Consider the following 21,565-nt stretch of genomic DNA (forward strand, 5'->3'; position numbering starts at 1 on the left):
GAGAGTGGGAACACAGACAGGGTTGCCATGTTCACATTTTCTAAAATTGGTTACTAAGAAAAACGATATCACCGGTTATAAAATGTATTGATTGGTTGCGAGGTTTGGGCTATTTCTAAATTGCATCGCGGCCGCCATGGCATTTCTCTTATGTTAAAAAAAAATATCACTGTGACCTGCTGATGCTGACTATCAGGCTGTGAGTGAATAAGTGAATGAATGATGGGGAGGACCGGAGGGGTGTCTATGTGTGTGTTGAGAGCACTGGTTGAGAGAGTTTTGCAGCAGGCACTGAGTCACGGAGACAGAGCACCTTGTGACAACTTTTTGCCAGTTGTAGGTAGGCTACTTCGATTGGTCATTATGGAGCCACCTATTTCCAATCCCTTTTCCATAAAATATATTACCAACGTAATTAAAGCAGTAAAAATACATGTTTTGACATAGCCGTGGTATACGTTCTGATATGCCACGGCTGTCAGCCAATCAGCATTCAGGGCTCGAACCAACCAGCTTAATCATAGCAGCCAGAACAAGTGAAATTGAAAATGTTCTGGCTCGTTTAATAAAGGGGAATTATATTTTCTCTTGCAAAGCTCTCAATAATTATTATTTTAATGAAAACCAAATTAAATTAAGTCTATATTATTTCTTAATTCCCTCGAGGTCGTTATGGGAAAGGGTTTATTGGATAAAAGTGGAAACTAATATTGCTGCTAGATTTCAGGCCTTATGACCAATTTACATTTGCGAAGGCCTGGCAACCCTCAACACAGGAAATGATCTCACTGAGCGTCTCGTGAAGAACACAAAAATATGCCTAAGTAAGTTGCGAAATTCCTCAATTCAAGTGTTATTTCCAAGTATTTTATCGCTGCGTCACCTGCAATATTTACATGTTTCAATGTTTTAAAACTTATGTTTGGGAACGATTCTTTTTAAATCGAGATTGTGTATATTTTGTGTCTGCCCCCCAATAGTAAACGTTAGCATTACGACCTTTAGCGTTTCCATTTAGCTCATTATTCATTCCCATCTAGCCAGTTCGATGTTTTGATACTAAGCTATTTGTTCTCATTTAGCTATGCCATATCGTGGTAATGATCTCCTTTGCCTTAACTAAAGTTAAATTGTGTATGTGAAATATGTTTTATCTAGACTAGCTAGCTAACCCATTCATAGACGCTAACTGCTTTAGCGCCTGACGATAGTATCTTTTTGTAAAGATCCCCGACTCGTTCTGAAAGTTAAAACGCATCGCTTGGGGTACTGAATGCATCTTTCATATCAGCGAGGAATAACTTTCAATAAACAAAAGGTTAAACGCCCACACCAGTAGAAATCCACTTTTTCATCCTGAAAGACGATGGCCAGAGCTTACCCATGATGTTGCACGACAATGTAGCTAAGTCATAATTTTAGGCAAAGTATGATATATTTCGGCTTGAAGTGCCAATTTCGAATGTGTCACCTCGGATGTTTCCGTGAATCTTAACTTCTTATGGCTGAGATCCCGTGTCTTTTCCAGTGGCAATTTTAGCATGTAAATCTTGGTGGGGCATTACATGCCAGCAAAGCCACTACACAACACGAAACAATGCATTAATTTCACTATAACAGTGAGATTGCCCACAATCTGTTAGGGCCTACATAAAGCTGTCCCAACACCTTACCACTGCTACACCTGGCTATCAGCGTAGCTTTTTCTGGCTGTAAAACAAGTCATTTAGCCTCATTTACTGTCTTTAAAAAACATGTTTTAAATGTTTTTATTTCACCTTTATTTAATCAGATAGGCTAGTTGAGAACAAGTTCTCATTTGCAACTGCGACCTGGCCAAGATAAAGCAAAGCAATGTGACACAGACAACAACAGAGTTACACATAAACATTAAACAATCCAATAACACAATAAAAAGTAAATGACACAGTAGGAAAAAAAGTCAGTGTGTGCGAAAGGCATGAGGAGGTAGGCAATAAATAGGCCATAGGAGTGAAGAATTAAAATTTAGCAGATTAACACTGGAGTGATACATGAGCTAGATGATGATGTGCAAGTAGAGATACTGGTGTGCAAAAGAGCCGAAAAGTACATAAAATAAAAACAGTATAGGGGTAGGTAGATTAGGTGGGCTATTTACAGATGGACTATGTACTAGAGGTCGACCGATTATGAGTTTTCAATGCCGATACCGATTATTGGAGGACCAAAAAAGCTGATACCGATTAACCGGGCGATTAAAAAAAATAAACAAAAAAAACACATGTTTTAATCCTTTTGTAATAATTACAATTACAACCATACTGAATGAACACTTATTTTAACTTAATATAATACATCAATAAAATCAATTTAGCCTCAAATAAATAATGAAACATGTTCAATTGGTTTAAATATTGCAAAAGCAAAGTGTTGGAGAAGAAAATAAAATGTGCCAATATGCAATATGTGCCAATATGCAATATGTGCCATGTAAAAAAGCTAACGTTTAAGTTCCTTGCTCAGAACATGAGAACATATGAAAGTTGGTGGTTCCTTTTAACATGAGACTTCAATATTCCAAGGTAAGAGGTTTTAGGTTGTAGTTAATATAGTATTTATTGGACTATTTCTCTCGTATACCTTTGACTATTGGATGTTCTTATAGGCACTACAGTATTGTCATTGTAACAGCATAGCTTCCGTCCCTCTCCTCGCCACTACCTGGTCTCGAACCAGGAACACATCAACAACAGCCACACTCGAAGCAGCGTTACCCATCGCTCCACAAAAGCCGCGGCTCTTGCAGCGCAAAGGGAATAACTACTCCAAATCTCAAAGCGAGTGACAACAGTATTAGCGCACACCCAACTAACTAGCTAGCCATTTCACATCGGTTACACCAGCCATTAGGCTGATAGGCTTGAAGTCATAAACAGCGCTGTGCTTGCGAAGAGCTGCTGGCAAAATGCACGAAAGTGCTGTTTGAATGAATGATTGCGGGCCTGCTGCTGCTCAGTCAGACGGCTCTATCAAATCAGACTTAATTATAACGTAATAACACACAAAAATGTGAGACTTTGGTCATTAAGATGGTCGAATCCGGAAACTATCATTTCGAAAACAAAACGTTTATTATTTCAGTGAAATACGGAACCGTTCGGTATTTTATCTAACGGGTGGCATCCCTAAGTCTAAATATTCTTGGTACATTGCACAACCTTCAATGTTATGTCATATTTATGTAGAATTCTGGAAAATTAGTTTGCAATGAGCCAGGCAGCCCAAACTGTTGCATATACCCTCACTCTGCATGCAATGAACGCAAGATAAATTACACGACTTCACCTGGTTATTATTGCCTGCTAAACTGGATTAGTAGTTATAACTAGTGATTATGATTGATTGATTTTTATAAGATTGCATTCTATTGCATTCGCGTAACAGGCAGGCTCCTCGTGGCGTGTAATGGTTAGAGCGTTGGACGAGATCCCCTGAGCTGAAAAGGTGAAAATCTGTCGTTCTGCCCCTGAACAAGGCAGTTAACCCACCGTTCCTAGGCCGTCATTGAAAATAAGAATGTGTTTTTAATTGACTTGCCTAGTTAAATAAAGGTATAAAAATCGGAAATTGGCGCCCAAAAATACAGATTTCCGATTGTTATGAAAACTTGTAATCGGGCCTAATTAATCGTCCATTCCGATTAATCGGTCGACCTCTACTATGTACAGCTGCAGCGATCGGTTAGCTGCTCAGATAGTTGATGTTTAAAGTTGATGAGGGAAATAAGTCTCCAATTTCAGTGATTTTTTTTTTTTTATTATTAATATTGTTTTTTGCAATTCGTTCCAGTCACTGGCAGCGGAGAACTGGACGGAAAAGCGGCCAAATTAGATGTTGGCTTTGGGGATGATCAGTGCGATATACCTGCTGGAACGTGTGCTACGGGTGGATGTTGTTATCGTGACCAGTGAACTGAGATAAGGCAGAGCTTTATCTAGCATAGCCTTATAGATGACCTGGAGTCAGTGGGTCTGGCGAGGAATATGTAGCGAGGGCCAGCCAACTAGAACATACAGGTCGCAGTGGTGGATGGTATAAGGTTATTTGGTAACAAAACGGATGGCACTGTGATAGACTGCATCCAGTTTGCTGAGTAGAGTGTTGGAAGCTATTTTGTCGATGACATCGCCAAAGTCGAGGATCGGTAGGATAGCCAGTTTTACTAGGGTAAATTTGGCGGCGTGAGTGAAGGAGGCTTTGTTGAGAAATAGAAGCCAATTCTAGATTTGATTTTGGATTGGAGATGTTTAATATGAGTCTGGAAGGAGAGTTTACAGTCTAGCCAGACACCTAGGTATTTCTAGTTGTCCACATATTCTAGGTCGGAACCGTCCAGGTGGTGATGCTAGGCGGGCGGGTGCGGAAGGATTGTTGTATGGCATTGAAGCTCGTTTGGAGGTTAGTTAGCACAGTGTCCAAGGAAGGGCCAGAAGTATACAGAATGGTGTCATCTGCGTAGAGGTGGATCAGGGAATCGCCCACAGCAAGAGCGGCGACATTGATATATACAGAGAAAAGATTCGGCCCGAGAATTGAACCCTGTGGTACCCCCATAGAGACTGCCAGAGGTCCGGACAACATGCCCTCCGATTTTGACACACTGAACTCTGCCTGCAAAGTAGTTGGTGAACCAGGCGAGGCAGTCATTAGAAAAACCAAGGCTATTGAGTCTGCCAATAAGAATACGGTGATTGACAGAGTCGAAAGCCTTGGCCAGGTCGATGAAGACGGCTGCACAGTACTGTCTTTTATCGATGGCGGTTATTATATCGTTTAGTACCTTGAGCGTGGCTGAGGTGCACCCGTGACCGGCTCGGAAGCCGGATTGCACAGCGGAGAAGGTACGGTGGGATTCGAAATGGTCAGTGATCTGTTTATTAACTTGGCTTTCGAAGACTTTAGATAGGCAGGGCAGGCTGGATATAGGTCTGTAACAGTTTGGGTCTAGGGTGTCACTCCCTTTGAAGAGGGGGAGGACCGCAGCAGCTTTCCAATCTTTATGGATCTCAGACGATACTAAAGAGGTTAAACAGGTTGATAATAGGGGTTGCAACATTGGCGGCGGATAGTTTTAGAAAGAGAGGGTCCAGATTGTCTAGCCCAGCTGATTTGTACGGGTCCAGGTTTTGCAGCTCTTTCAGAACATCTGCTGTCTGGATTTGGGCGAAGGAGAAGCTGGGGAGACATGTGCGAGTAGCTGCGGGGGAGGCAGAGCTGTTGGCCGGGGTTGGAGTAGCCAGGAGGAAGGCATGGCCAGCCGTTGAGAAATGCTTATTGAAATTTTCTTTTATCATGGATTTGTCAGTGATGACCGTGTTACCTAGGCTCAGTGCAGTGGGCAGCTTCTCCATGGACTTTACAGTGTCCCAAGCTTTTTGGTGTTGGAGCTACAGGATGCGAATTTCTGCTTGAAAAAGCTAGGCTTTGCTTTCCTGACTGACTGCGTGTATTAGTTCCTGACTTCCCTGAACAGGTGCATATCGTGGGGACTATTCGATGCTATTGCAGTCTGCCACAGGATGTTTTTTGTGCTGGTCAAGGGCAGTCAGGTTTTGAGTGAACCAAGGGCTATATCTCTTCTTGGTTCTGCATTTTTTGAACAGAGCATGCTTATCTAAGATGGTGAGGAAAAGTGCTCACTGAAGTGTTTTAGGGAGCGTTTGACAGTGATGAGGGGTGGTCGTTTGACCGCAGGCCCATAGTGGATACAGGCAATGAGACAGTGAGGGCAAGTTGGTCAGGATAATGTCTGAGGGTGCCAATGTTTACGGATTTAGTACCTGGTGGGTTCCTTGATGATTTGTGTGAGATTGAGGGCATCTAGCTTAGATTGTAGGACTGCCGGGGTGTTAAGCATATCCCAGTTTAGGTCACCTAACAGAACAAACTCTGAAGCTAGATGGGGGGTGATCAATTCACAAATGGTGTCCAGGGCACAGCTGGGAGCGGAGGGGGGTCGATACCAGGCGGAAACAGTGAGAGACTTATTTCTGGAGAGGTACATTTTTTAAATTTGTAGTTCAAACTGTTTGGGTATAGACCTGGAAAGTATGACAGAACTTTGCAGGCTATCTCTGTGGTAGATTGCAACCCCTTTGGCAGTTCTATCTTGACAGAAAATGTTGTAGCTGGGTAGGAAATCTCAGAATTGTTGGTTGCCTTCCTAAGCCAGGATTCAGACACGGCAAGTTCATCAGGGTTGGGGGAGTGTGCTAAAGCAGTGAGTAAAACAAACTTAGGGAGGAGGCTTCTGATGTTGACATGCTTGAAACCAAGGTTTTTTCGATCACAGTCAACAAATGAGGGTGCCTGGTGACACGCATGGCCTGGGTTTACCTCCACATCACCCAAGGAACAGAGGAGGAGTAGGATGAGGGTACGGCTAAAGGCTATAAAAACTGGTCGCCTAGAGCGTTGGGGACAGAATAAAAGGAGCAGATTTCTAGGCGTGGTAGAATAGATTTAGGGCATAATGTACAGACAGGGGTATGGTGGGGTGCGGGTACAGCGGAGGTAAGCCCAGGCACTGAGTGATGATAAGGTAGGTTGTATCTCTGGATAAGCTGGTTATAATGGGTGAGGTCACCACATGTGTGGGAGGTGGGACAAAGGAGGTATCAGAGGTCTAATGAGTGAAACTAGGGGCTCCATTGTAAACTAAAACAATGATAACTAACCTAAACAACAGTATTCAAGGCATAGTGACATATGAGAGAGACATACAGCGAGGCATAAAGCAATCACAGGTGTTGATTTGGAGAGCTAGCTAAGACAACAATGGGTGAGACATCAACAGCTAAAAAGTAATTTTGTTGGCATTTACGTATGTCCACGTTACCAGTAAAACATCATCAAAACCTATTTCTTTTACTCACTTGCTGTGCTGTTTCGTTGTTCATTTGTGCAGTCGTTTCATTCTCAACCAGGATTTCTATGGAACGCTGTTTGGGTCTTTGCGTGTCAAAAAAGATGCATGTCAAAACATTATTTCATGTGTCAAATAACACTATTTGACGTGTCAAATAAGCTTGTTGACCAATCAGGACCTGACATGACAGCACATCAAATAATAATTTAATAAGTTTATACATTTATGTCGTTATTACACATTGATTATACTATCACTCGTATTTCATATTTCGCAACGATTCATTGATACGTATGCTATGATGCTGGTAAAGTTGTCTCGTGCACCTACAGTGCTGGTCATTTAAAAAAGCTAGCTAGCTCATGGATGCAAACAATGTTCTTCCCCAAAAACATAGCAAAATAAACCTAATTTATAAGACAGTTCTTATTTGATTAATGTTGGTTGGACCCATCTATGTGAAGCTAGCCACAATAAGGATTAGCCGCAATAGTGGACTTTGCGGTTAGCTTTCAAAATAAAAGTATATCATTGACAGTGATGCAAATTAATACAAATTGTAGAATTGATTGAATAGATCATGCTAAACGAGATTGGAATGTTGTCTTTCTACTCAGTGACACCCAGAGAACATTAGCATCGTAGCTCTAATTGCGGGACTCTGAAACAACTGTGAATTGAGCCACGTTTATTGTTAACCTATGTGTATTGAACACTATTCTTGAGGAAAAACAATACTGCATGGATGTTTTGGAGTCTGATAACTGAGGAGGACGTTGGGAAAAAATATCTTGGGTATTGAGTAGACTGATACCCCATTTCATTGATCCTCAATCCTTAGGTAAAGTTGTACAGTGCAACATGAATGAATGTCAATACACACAATAGCATGGCTGGGGAGGTGATTTCACACAGTCACAGTGTGAGAGCTACAACGCTAATATTTGCGTGAATTCTTCAGAGTTGTGTTCTGTGGGTAGCACCGAGTAGACTGATACCTCATTTCATTGCTTCACATTCCAACCTTGTTTGTCATTATCTAGTCTAAATAAGGCATAATACCATACATTGTAACCTTCTGCATCACTTTCAAAGGTACTTTTATTTTGAAGGCTAACCGCAAATTCCACTATTGTGCCTAATCCTTATTGTGGCTAGCTTCACAACACATAACCCGGTCCGGGCAAGCCTCACTAGCCAGATGAAGCTAGCTGGCTGCTTATAACCTTCGCTTTGGGCAACAGGGTTACGTAGCTAGCTAAGTTCAATTTCAATAGGCAAACAACAAGTGGCTGCCTAGCTAATACTTATTCTCAAGGATTCCTAAATCATTGCTAAGAATAATGAAAATGACTGCAGTTTCTATTGGTCATTGTTTTCAGGCTGGTTATATTGAGGCTAGCTAGGCACCAAGCTAAAGCTACCCCAGAAGTTGCGGTGGTACAAAAAATGCTTTATTACCAACGGCGTATTGTAAACACATCGTTCATGGCCGGTGTTTGCTTGTTTGCAGATCTTTTTGTTGAACAAACAAGGTCGACTCATGATGACGTCAGTGATCTTCAAGTCGGAGCTCTAGAAAGAGGCCTGAGTTCCCGACTTACGTTTTGAATGTTCATCCAACTTGAAATTGTATTTTCCTAGTCAGAGCTCGTTTTTTTCCAGAATTCCCAGTTGTCTTGAACTCACTCAAGCCAGATTTCCCATTTCTGAGTTTCCTGTTGTTTTGAGCACGTCAGAAGTCATGCTGGATTGACAGGATGGCCAATGTTGAATGTTTATCCTTTTAAGCTTGGAAAAAATACCCTTAAACCCAGACTTGAGACCACACACCCACTCTACTGAATAGCAGGGTAATGATTGCTTTGCAATGCTTGCAGGTAGCCACTGATTCCTTCCAAACCACTCATTGTTGAATTTGCGATTTTCAAATTGTTGTGTAATGTTTATGGTCGATGAGCACCGATACGTTTTATCTATCATTTCTCTTCATATGACAAGGATGAAAAAGGATTTGGCAGTAGATTGTCGACCTGATTCATGATAATAACTGCTAGCTGAGATTTTGAATGTATGATGTTGACCTGATCAGTCCAATCAAACTTCTGTACGTATAGCGTGATTTTACAAAAAGTTATCTGTGGCCAATGACCTTGAGCCTTTTTGGGTGGGCACTTCTAATATCACTCTCTGGCGGCACTCAAGGGGCTTGATTTTGTGAGTTCTACCCTTTGATTTGGTGGTGGCATAGTGTCCCCATGAGTGACAGAACACTGAGCCTATCACGGCGCAAATGGAGAACATTACCAACCCCTGTGCTCCGTTTTTTTCCCGCTGGCTGCCCCACCACCACAGAATGCACAGAGCTAGGTTGAAACACTTGCATTTTGGAGCTGCCTTACTCAAGAAAGCAAAAAAGAAACCATGTTTGAATGTGGGTTTATTAACTCAATGATTTTACAACAAACTAAACCTATGTAACACATATTAATGCCAAAATAACATGCAAAACAGGCAACCCCCTCCCCAAAAACAATATATACAGTACCAGTCAAAAGTTTGGACATACCTACTCATTCCAGGGATTTTCTTTAATTTTACTAGTTTCTACATTGTAGAATAATAGTGAAGACATCAAAACTATGAACTATATATAAGATGGCGCCCGGAGAACAAGGCTGACCTTTTTATGTATTCCTAACTGTGGTTTATGTTCATTTCTTTGCTTTGTTTGTAAGTTATTTTGTACATAATGTTTCTGCTACCGCCTCTCATGACCAAAAATAACTTCTGAACATCAGGACTGCGATAATAAACCCCCACTTCCTTCCATTCTACTAGCAAACATGCAATCTTTGGAAAGAAAATCGATGACGTACGCGGAAGATTAAACTACCAACGGGATATTCAAAACTGTAATATCTAATGCTTCATGCTGGCTGGTTATAAGCTGTATCGGCGGGACAGAACAGCGGTGTCTGTTAAGAAAAGGAGCAGTGGACTATGTATTTTTCTAAATAACAGCTGGTACACGATATCTAAGGAAGTCTCGAGGGTTTGCCTCGAGGTAGAGCATCTCATGATAAGCTGTAGACCACACTATCTACTTAGAGTTTCATCTGTATTTTTCGTAGCGGTCTATATACCGCAACAGACTGATGCTGGCACTAAGACCGCACTGAATGAGCTGTATTCCGCCATAAGCAAACATGAAAATGCTCATCCAGAGGTGGCAATCCCAGTGGTCGGGGACTTTAATACAGGGAAACTGAAATGAGTTTTACCTCATTTCTATCAGCATGTTACATGTGCAACCAGAGGGTGAAAAAACTCTGGAACACCTTTAATCCACACACAGAGATGTATACAAAGCTCTCCCTCGCCCTCCATTTTGCAAATCTGACCATAATTCTATCCTCCTGATTTAAGCAAGCACCATTGACTCGGATCAATAAAAAAAAGTGGTGAGATGAAGCGGATGCTAAGCTACAGGACTGTTTTACAAGCACAGACTGGATAATGTTCCGGGATTCCTCCGGTGGTATTGAGGAGTACAACACATCAGTCATTGGCTTCATCAATGAGTGCATCAATGACGTTTTCCCCACAGTTGACCGTAGGTACATACCCCAACCAGAAGCCATGGATTACAGGCAGCATCCGCACTAAGCTAAAGACTAGAGCTAATGCTTTCAAGGAGCGGGACTCTTACCCGGAAGCTTATAAGAAATCCCGCTGTACCCTCGGACGACCCATTAAACAGGCAAAGCATCAATACAGGACTAAGATCGAATCGTACAACACGGGCTCTGACGCTCATCGGATGTGGCAGGGCTTGCAAACCATTACAGACTACAAAGGGAACCACAGCCGAGAGCTGCCCAGTGACTTCTATGCTCGCTTCGAGGCAAATAACACTAAAACATGCATGAGAGCACCAGCTGTTCCGGAAGACTGTGTGAGCACGCTCTCAGCAGCCGATGTGATTAAGACCTTTAATCAGGTCAACATTCACAAGGCCGCAGGGCCAGACAGATTACCAGGACGTGTACTGCGAGCATGCGCTGACCAACTGGCAAGTGTCTTCACTGACATTTTCAATCTCTCCCTGTCCGAGTCTATAATATCAACATGTTTTAAGCAGACCACCATAGTCCCTGTTCCCAAGAACACTAAGGTAACCTGCCTGAATTACCTCCTTCTGTAGCCATGAAGTACTTTGAAAGGCTGGTCATGGCTCACATCAACACCATTATCCCAGAAACCCTAGACCCACTCCAATTTGCACACCACCCCAACAGATCCACAGATGATGCAATCTCTATTGCACTCCACACTGCCCTTTCCCACTGACTACGGCTCAGTGTTCAACACCATATTGCCAAAGCTCATCACTAAGCTAAGGACTTTGGGACTAAACACCTCCCTCTGCAACTGGATCCTGGACTTCCTGATGGGCTGCCCCCAGGTGGTCAGGGTAGGTAACAACACGGAGGCCCCTCAGGGGTACGTGCTCAATCCCCTCCTGTATTCCCTGTTCACTCATGACTGCACGGCCAGGCACAACTCCAACACCATCATTAAGTTTGCCGATGACACAACAGTGGTAGGCCTGATCAACGACGATACAGCCTATAGGGAGGAGGTCAAAGACTTGGCCGTGTGGTGCCAGGACAAGAACCTCTCCCTCAACGTGATCAAGACAAAGGAGATGATTGTGGATTACATTGTAGTGGAGCAGGTTAAGTGCTTCAAGTTCCTCTATACCAGGCAGTGTCAGAGGAAGGCCCTAAAAATTGGTTGGACTCCAGCCACCCTAGTCATAGACCAGTCTCTCTGCTACCGCACTGCAAGTGGTACCGGAGTGTCAAGTCTAGGTCCAAGAGGCTTCTAAACAGCTTCTGGCTACCTAGACTATTTGCATTGCCCCCCTTTTTTTTATACCGCTGATACTCTGTTGTTATCATCTATGCATAGTCACTTTAATAACTCTACCTACATGTACATATTACCTCAACTAACCGGTTTGGCCGGCCGGGTTGTCCTTGTCCCGTCATGCTCTATGGACTCCTGTGGCGGGCCAGGCGGAGTGCACGCTGACACGGTCGCCAGGTGTACGGTGTTTCCTCTGACATTTTAGTGCAGCTGGCTTCCGGGTTAAACGAGCATTGTGCCAAGAAGCAGTGCGGCTTAGCGGGGTCATGTTTCGGAAGACGCACGGCTCTCGCCCTTCGCCTCTCCCAAGTTTGTACTAGAGTTGCAGTGATGGGGCAAGACTAACTTTCAATTGGATATCACGAAATTGGGGAGGAAAAAAAACAAACAAAAAATACACACCCCTGCCACACCTTAATTTCGCTGACATCCACCCCAAACTAACAGCTGGTGAATAGCATAAGTTCAAGGTTAGAATACAAAGAGAGAGAAGAGCATAAAGGGGAATTACAGTCCATTCGTGTGCGCTTAACTTGGGTCGGAATTTCCCCCATGGAGCCAACTGTAGAGAAATGTACCTGCTGAAAACCCTACATACTAAGAAGGGTTTTCGAGAGCTACTAGCTAGCATCTTCTTCACTCTCCCAGCCAGAGCATTCTATTTGCATAGTAAAACGTATAGGGCACTGCTCCAAGCTAGTTTGTTCTGGTCCATGGCCCAGCTAAAGTTTTTTTTTTCCATTTTTTTTCTTCAGTGAATTGGTTAACTTGCTTTTTTGTATCCCCCAGATTTTATTGTGACTACTGTGATACGTACCTTACACATGACTCGGTAAGCCAGACTAATTTTCAGTCTCTGCACCCTTTAACAATAGCGAGCACATCATAAATTGCACCCTGTATTAACATTAAATTGAACATTATATATTTTTACAGCCATCGGTGAGAAAGACTCACTGTAGTGGACGAAAGCATAAAGAGAATGTGAAAGACTACTACCAGAAATGGATGGAGGAGCAGGCACAGAGCCTCATCGATAAAACAAGTAAGCAGATATGAAGGGGGTAGCTAAACATTCAGCCGATTCTATGCGGTTTCGTTTATAAGCAACAGTTTGTGCAGATACAAAACATACACAGGCCCCACACACCCATACTTGCATAATAAGCGTGTAGCGTTCGAATTCGGGGGTAGCACTGACCTGGATTCGAACTCGGGTCCAGCGACTGTCAACCCAACACCTTAGCCGTTACTCCAAGAGATCCGAACATCTTTTAAGGTCGCTACACTACCCCCTTGCGTGTCCCCATGCTTCTCTATACGAAGTCCCTCACGTGAACACGTGCATCTCCGATGGCCTCATGGGTGCCATCCCACGTCGGACACCGACGTAGTGAATTCAGGGATAGCGCCCTGGTCCAGCGACTGTAAACTCTACAATAGGTTAACATGTTGCCTTGTGTTTTCCTCCTCAGCGGCTGCCTTCCAGTCTGGTAAGATCCCTCCTACCCCATTCCCTGGAGCCCCTCCCCCAGGCGGAGCCATGCTCCCTCCTCCAAACATCGGTATGTAGACTGTGGACCAACCACATCAGTGCTAGTCTAGCATTTTGAGGATGATTTATATTTTTTAATAAGATACTGATAACTTGGTGTGTTGGGGACTGAGCTTTAAATTGTCATTTCTGAACCCCAGGTGGCCCTCCACGCCCAGGCATGCTACCAGTGCCCGGGCCCCCTATGGGTGGACATGGTCCTCATATGATGCAAATGATGGGGCCCCCACCACATGGAATGATGCCTGGAGGTGAGATTATTGCCCCAACACCTACATCATGTATTGTTGATGTAAACAATGTGTGTGTGAGTGTGTCTAAAAAAATATTTTTGGTGGGCATTGAATTAAAGATCTGCAAGTTCTCACCCAAAATGTATCTGCTGCTGCTCACAAATCTTCACTGAACAAGAACAGTTCATGCCTGGTCAAAGTCATAGCTTTGAGATATATTTTTCACCAAGATTTGATGTGATGTATTCATAATACTCCATAAGGGACATGTATACTGGACCATGATTAGGGTACAATGTGAAAACCAAGTAAAATCAGATATGTTTGCTGTCCTGTATGTCCAGGTATGCGACCACCAATGGGCCACATGCAGATGATGCCTGGCCCACATATGATGCGCCACCATCGGCCAATGATGCTTATCAGACCGGGTATGATCCGGCCGGACAGATGAGACCCAAAATCAAGAGGCGCTCCTGTGTTCTACACTGCCATATACATGATCTTTGGAGGACACTGCACCAAATGCATTGTTTGGGTTTTTTGAAATGGCCACCTATTGTCTCCACCGTAAAACCCATTTGGTAGAGTTCCACATCATCCCTCTTTATCACCACAAAACCATTTTGACAGGCTATTTATTGTGTTTTCACATAACCAAAACTTCTTCTTTTTTTGTGTTCAGTGTATAGGTCATAGTTTTGTTTTGATGCATAGTTGTATTGTTTACACAAGTAGGTTTCTGTTTCCCCCTGCTGCTCTAATAAGAATACAGCTGTGGAGGTTTAACGTGGCACCAGTTGCACAGAAGCACATGCATGTCAGAAAGAGCAGGTATTATTTTGTCACTGTGCTGATGTAAATGCCTCATCACGTAATTTGTTTTTCAAAGTAAAATATGATTATTTTATGGGCCCACAGTCTTTTTTATTTTTGAAATAAATAAAATGAGTAGACTTGAAAGTGTATGTTGGTCTTCAATCATTTTTTTTGTTAATAATAGATTTATGAGGCTTCTACCTTCATAAAATGAACAAGGGCTCCTGTTTAGAAAATGGTCTGTGAACTTTATTCAATTTACCTCTGCTTTATTCAACTATATGACACTTGAGTGTTTTCTAGAGAAAAAAGTCTACTTTTCAGACTGACTCTTTTTCTCCGCAGGTCACTTGTATATCATTTTTCTTGTCAGTATGCTGCATGTGGTTTGTAAGGGAATTTGTCCGACTGAAGTATTTGCCACAATCATTGTAGCTAAATGGTTTCTCCCCAGTGTGTAGCTGCATGTGCTCCGTCAGGGCTCCTTTCAGTTTGAAGCATCTTCCACAAACGTGTCCTTGCCTGTGTGAAGTCTCAGGTGTGTTCTTTTTAAAGTACCTACCGCAACAAAGCCTTTGTTACGTAGGGCATGTAAATGTTTTCTTTCCTGCATGACTCATCATATGCATAAGGCTTTTCTCCTTGAAGAATTTGCCAAATACACTACATTGCCAAAGGTATGTGGACAACCCTTCAAATGAGTGGATTTGGCTATTTCAGCCACACTCGTTGCTAACAGGTGTATAACATTGAACACACAGCCATGCAATCTCCATAGACAAACATTGGCAGTAGAATGGCCCATACTGAAGAACTCTGACATTCATAGTGGATGCCACCTTTTCAACAAGTCAGTTTGTCAAATTTCTGCCCTGTTAAAGCTGCCCTGGTCAACTGAAAAGGGCTGTTATTGTGAAGTGGACTTCTAGGAGCAACAACGGCTCAGCAGCAAAATGGTAGGTCACACAAGCTCACAGAATGGGACAGCCGAGTGCTGAAGCGCGTCTGTCCTCTGTTGCAACACTCGCTACTGAGTTCCAAGCTGGCTCTATGAGCTTTATGAAATGGGTTTCTATGGCCGAACAGCCACACTCAAGCCTAAGTTCACCATGTGCAATGGCAATCATTTGCTGGAGGGGTGTAAAGCTCGCCGCCATTGGACTCTGGAGCAGTGAAAACTCGTTCTCTGGAGAGCTTAATCACGCTTCACCATCTTGGAGTCAGACGGACAAATCTGGGTTTGGCGGCTGCCAGGAAAATGCTACCTGCCCAAATGTATAGTTCCAATTGTAAAGTTTGGTGGAGGAGGAATAATGGTCTGGGGCTGTTTTTCATGGTTCGTTCTTAGTCCCTTCATTCCAGTGAAGGGAAATCTTAACACTACAGCATACATTGACATTCTAGACGATTCTGTGCTTTCAACTTTACTGTTTCAGCATGACAATGCCTCTGTGCACAAAGCGAAGTCCATACAGAAATACTTTGTTGTGATCGGTGTGGAAGAACTTGACTGACCTGCACAGAGCCCTGACCTCAAACCAATCAAACACCTTTTGGAATTAATTGGAACGCCGACTGGGAGTAAGGTCTAATCGCCCAACCTCACCAATATTGTTGTGGCTGAATGGATGCAAGTCTCCGCAGCAATGTTCCAACATCTAGTAGAAAGCCTTCGCAGAAGAGTGGAAGCTGTTATAGCAGCAAAAGGGGGGGATCAACTCCATATTAATGCCCATGATTTTGGAATGAGATGTTCGATGAGCAGGTGTCCACATATTGGTCTTGTCGTGTATGTCATTATCCTCCGACAGTAGGCTATTTAGGCCAATATCAAAAAATGTTCAAGAATTTTAACAAGGTATTCTCTCTGCTCTGGCAGGGATGCATAGCCACCTAATATTTACTGGTAGAATTTCAATTGCATATCCTTCATTCCTCACCTCCCCTCACCTCCCCTTCACCCATTGGATGAAAAGGTCTGAGGTCCATCCCCTCTATACTTTCATCCGATGGGTTTTGAGAAGGAGGCAAGAGGATGTGAGGAATCAATTAAATCAAAATGAGATTATCCCACTGTCACTGCGGAGGCTAGTTTTTTTTGTTGGCGGTACCACATGAGACCATGGCGTAGACATAACACTTCAATCATCTAGGTTTGTTTTTCATTAACTTTATTTTATGCATAATGAACTTGGCTATTATAATATTCAGTGGCCTAAATAGACTACTTGTTGGAGTTTAATGACATATTAGTTTTGGTCATCAAGCTGAAATAATTATTCACTCTGAATCAGTCATACTGCACAGCAGGTTGCGATAACTAGACTGTGGATATAGATCAGTTTATTTGCATTTGGGAGCAGAAATGTAATGAATATGGTTGATTCTGTGGATGAATAGATTAACGTTATTTATCTGAAAATGTCCAAACTGGAGCTGGAAAGACTGCAAACTAGCTGCACTAAATTTAATTCTACCTGTTTTCTATTGATGTTTATTTATATATATCCATAACATTTACACTGATGAATGATTTCGACTGGCTGAGAAAAGCTGCCTGCCTGTTAAATGCGTTTCTCACTGAGCGATTAGAACAGCAGCGGCTGTTAGGATATTTGGGGCAGGGAGAAATCTCCCCTTCATCTACAGAGGCTTCTGGATATCGTTGTGAGTCTCATCAGCTATACCTGCACTGTAGACTATCTGCGAGGGGTTGGCTATTATAACAGTGCCTTCAGAAAATATTCACACACCTTGACTTTTTCCACATTTTTGTTGTCATAGCCTGAATTTAAAATGGATTTACATTGCGATTTTTGGTCATTGGCCAACAAGTGCAATTATGTTTTTTGAAATCTTTGTAAATTCATAAAAAATGAAAAGCTGAAATGTCTTGAGTCAATAAGTATTCAACTCCTTTGTTATAGCAAGCCAAAATAAGTTCAAAAGTAAATAATTTGAATGGATGACTACCTCATCTCTGTATTCTGCACATACAATTATCTGTAAGGTTTGACATAACATTGAATATCCCTTGAAGCATGATGAAGTTATTAATTACACTTTGGATGGTGTATCAATGCACCCAGTCACTACAACGATACAGGTGTCCTTGCTAACTCAGTTGCCGGAGAGGAAGGAAACCGCTCATGGATTTCACCATAAGACCAATGGTGACATTAAAACAGTTAAGGAGTTTAACGGCTGTGATAGGAGAAAACTGATGATGGATCAACAACATTATATTTACTCCACAATACTAACATAATTGACAGAGTGAAAAGAAGAAAGCCTGTACAGAATAAACATATTCCAAAACATGCATTCTGTTTGCACTAAAGTAATACTACAAAACAATGTGTGAAAGCAATTCACTTTTTGTCCTGAATACAAAGTGTTATGTTTGAGGCCAATCCAATACAACACATTACTGAGTACCGCTCTCCATATTTTCAAGCAGAGTGGTGGCTGCAACATGTTATGTGTATGCCTGGAATCGTTAAGGAATGGGGAGTTTTTCAGGATAAAACAAATAAACATAATGGAGTTAAGCACAGGCAAAATCCTAGAGGAAAACCTGGTTCAGTGCTCACTCCACAAGAACCTGGGAGATTAATTCATCTTTCAGCAGGACAATAACCTTAAACAAAAGGATAAATCTAGACTGCTTACCAAGTGTTGTGTGACAAGTGAATGTTCCTGAGTGGCTGAGTTACAGTTTTGACTTCAATCTACTTGAGAATATATGGTAAGATCTGAAAATGGTTGATTAGCAATGATCAACAACTGATTTGACAGAGCTTGAAGAATTTTGAAATGAATAATTGGCAAATTTTCACACCCTGACCATAGTTTGCTTTGTATGTTCTATGTTTTGTTTGGTCAGGGTGTGATCTGAGTGGGCATTCTATGTTGGATGTCTTGTTTGTCTGTTTCTGTGTTTGTCTCTCTAGTCATTGTCTCTGATTGGGAGCCATATTTAGGTAGCCTGTTTTGTGTTGGGTTTTGTGGGTGATTGTTCCTGTCTTTGTGTTTGTTACACCAGATAGGGCTGTTTTCGGTTTTTCACGTTTCTTGTTTTTGTATATTGTTCTATTTTCATCTTTATTAAAGATGTATCAAAATAACCACGCTGCGTTTTGGTCCGACTCTCCTTCAACAGAAGAAACCATAACAGAATCACCCACCACAACAGGACCAAGCGGCGTGGTGACAGGCAGCAGAAGCATGAGCAGCGCAAGAAGGAATGGACATGGGATGATGTATTGGACGGCAAGGGTTGCTACACATGGGAGGAGATCCTGGCGGGAAAGGATTGCCTTCCATGGGAACAGGTGGAGGCTGCTAGGAGAGCAGAGGCAGCCGGAGAGAGGAGCCGGCGATATGACCGAGAGGAAGCCCCAAAAATGTTTGGGCGGGGCACACAGGAAGTATGGCGAAGCAACGTAGGAGACCTGCGCCAACTTCCTGTGCTTACTGGAGGGCGAGCGAGAACGGGCAGGCACCGTGTTATGCGGTGGAGCGCACGGTGTCCCCAGTGCGGGTGCATAGCCCGGTGCTACATACCAGCTTAACCGGGAGCATTCAACCAGGTAAGGTTAGGCAGGCTTGGTGCTCAAGATCTCCAGTGCGCCTGCACGGTCCGGTCTATCCGGTACCACCTCCACGCACCAGCCCTCCGGTGGCAGCTGTCTGTCGTCTCATCCCTACAGGTGCTCCCGCCTGTCCAGTGGTGCCAGAGCCTTCCTCTCCGGCGTTGCCGGAGTCTCCCGCCTGTCCGGCGCTGCCGGAGTCTCATTGGCGTTTGCCAATGTGCAAACGATCTCCAAACAAAATATTCCCTATGCATTTTGATACGTCGGCCAGTATACTGGGTTGGTTTTCATTTGAATCCTTCACTTGTTTGTAACAATTGCAAAGACATTGACAACTTTGTATTTAGTCAACTTCGTTCTGAAGTTACCGGCGGTTACAGACAGATGAACATCTTGAACATCTTAGCTGTTCTTTTATTGGGCTAAGGCAGTCGGTAAGGGAGGAAACGTAATTTATAATAGTTACATGGAGAAAATTTGACCTCTCTGAAATGAAAATAGATGGCCCTCCCTTCAGCAAAACATGTTTTACCTAATACATGTTGAAAACAAAACAAGTGACCTTACCCTACACCCAGTGGTCAAAATCTGTTTGGTATGTATTTTTACTGACCAGAATATGATGTATTTTCTGACCACCATACAACCAGTTGGTCATAATTCTGAACACTGTATTATGTGCTATATTAGGTAGCCTACTGGTCATACTTAAGACCTCATAACCTGGTAATGATCACCTGGCTACAGCCTATTAACTATTGTATAGCAGAGGATAACGTTGAATATTGAAAACATTGTTCATTACATTTCTATTTGTTTCCACAGCCACCAATTAAAGTGTAAATCTGCAACAGATTTTTATTTAACAAAGATTATGCAATGGCAAAAACAAATCTACATCACAATTTTCTGCACATCTGCATACAGTAGTAATTGTTTCATAATTCACCCACATCAATTACATGCAGAGAAAGACTGGGACACAGCTTATATAAAGGCAGATTGTTTTATTTTATTAATAAAAGTGATGTGATGGTTCAGATCAGCGCATTACAACTTTATCGATTTGAGAATTCTAAAGAACTAGTAAAGGACATTCCTGAAGAAACTTTGTGGACTCAGCTGGCTAAAAGTATTTCCATGGGACTAGTTGAAGAAGTTGGTGGCCGTTATATCTTACATGTTTAAAAAAAAGAGCAACTTGCAAAACAGTAAATACATTATGCCCATACATACGTACGGTATACTAAAAACGACAAAAACATATGCAGAAAATAAGGCACTTACTTTTATTGGAACACAAACACGGCAAACGTTATTATTTGTAAGGAAGACAACAATGAAGGCAATACGAGTGCCAGCCAGAAAATGTGCTAGTGGAGAAATCTTGTGCTAGACGGCGCAAATGTCTGCGTACTTGATCTGGAGGAATACTGGGAAGGTGCTTGGGCTCTCATTGAAGAGAAGTTTTTCCGGTTCAGTAAAGCCTCAAATATAAATTGTCCACAACAGTAAAATGGGCTACTTCTATGTGATTTAATGAGGCGGAACACAACTCAATTCAGTGTTGTTAGAAAATAACATTTCTTTAAAAATCATTTCATATTGACAAGTTGAAATATAGCTTATAAATAATTAGCAGGCAATGTGTGTCTTGGTTTGAGGGCAGAGCAGGTTAACTGTCCTGTCCTTTTGGTGTATTGCCGCCACCTACTGTACAGGGTATTGAAATACAACCAAAATAATATATTCCATTGTGGGGCGGGAGGGCCCAAGATAATACAAAATACACAAATAAATCAAACAACCATTCCACTCCTTCAGTCACATTCAAATCACATCCCTACACAGGCTCAGGTGCCTGTGAGGACAAATAATTAATCGACAGGATTCCTTGTAATGCCTCTGCAGAAAAGTTCCTGAGTCCCAAAAGAACGCTCAGCCGCACTCACAATGATGCCTATTTTCTCAGATTTCCTCTCTGTTTGCACTGTGAAGTCGATAACCAAAGTAATAAACACTACAAAGTCCACCTTCTTAACATGCAACATGTCAGGATCCCCCTGTTGACAAGGAACATCATATTGTGTCTCTACCACGACCATTACTTCTTCAACTTCAAGTCTTTCTTCCACTCTTCTCAATGCCTCCGGGTAGGAGACATTCTGGACAGCCCTTATTCTTGCCACCTCCGCCTCCTTCACCCTAACAGGACACACAACCAAATAATTGACATTTCTCACACTGCGTGGGTTTGGACACGAAGGCCCTCACAGGGAATCTCATATAACCCAGATACACATGAGAAGGGAGAGAGTGTTCATTAAAAAACTATAGAATGGATGGACTGGGCTTCCACACTCTACCATGCGGGTCAGTCGTCGTGCACCAACCGCTTGATCCAATTCTTCGCGTGTATCCTTTGCATTTACTTCGAGCACCACCCCAGAGATAACACCCTTGATAGGCGCCCTGTTTCGAAGATCTACACACAAGGGACATTCCAATCCGACGTCTT

General features: G+C 42.6%; 1 protein-coding gene across 2 annotated transcripts; it reads left to right on the forward strand.

Annotated features, from left to right (window-relative positions):
* Window positions 1–90: 90 nt before the first annotated feature.
* On the forward strand, window positions 91–14,601 carry LOC124031620 (U1 small nuclear ribonucleoprotein C-like). 2 transcript variants are annotated; one of them, XM_046343091.1, is made up of 6 exons: window positions 91–199; window positions 12,635–12,677; window positions 12,782–12,890; window positions 13,321–13,410; window positions 13,541–13,651; window positions 13,978–14,601. In XM_046343091.1, exons 1-6 carry the CDS (start codon window positions 183–185, stop codon window positions 14,085–14,087), a joined length of 480 nt encoding a protein of 159 aa, XP_046199047.1. In that variant the 5' UTR covers window positions 91–182; the 3' UTR covers window positions 14,088–14,601. The 2 variants fall into 2 exon arrangements, with proteins under 2 accessions (XP_046199047.1, XP_046199048.1); XM_046343092.1 differs by lacking the exon at window positions 91–199 and adding an exon at window positions 689–824.
* The last annotated feature ends 6,964 nt before the right edge of the window (window positions 14,602–21,565 follow it).

This window comes from Oncorhynchus gorbuscha, linkage group LG03 (assembly GCF_021184085.1).
Source record: "Oncorhynchus gorbuscha isolate QuinsamMale2020 ecotype Even-year linkage group LG03, OgorEven_v1.0, whole genome shotgun sequence".
Classification (NCBI taxonomy): domain Eukaryota; kingdom Metazoa; phylum Chordata; class Actinopteri; order Salmoniformes; family Salmonidae; genus Oncorhynchus; species Oncorhynchus gorbuscha.

Bases quoted from the DNA above. Each gene is read 5' to 3' on its own strand.
- LOC124031620 (XM_046343091.1), top strand. The intron at 12,678-12,781 runs GTAAGCCAGACT...ATATTTTTACAG, and splicing joins CGTACCTTACACATGACTCG to CCATCGGTGAGAAAGACTCA. The intron at 13,411-13,540 runs GTATGTAGACTG...TCTGAACCCCAG, and splicing joins GCTCCCTCCTCCAAACATCG to GTGGCCCTCCACGCCCAGGC.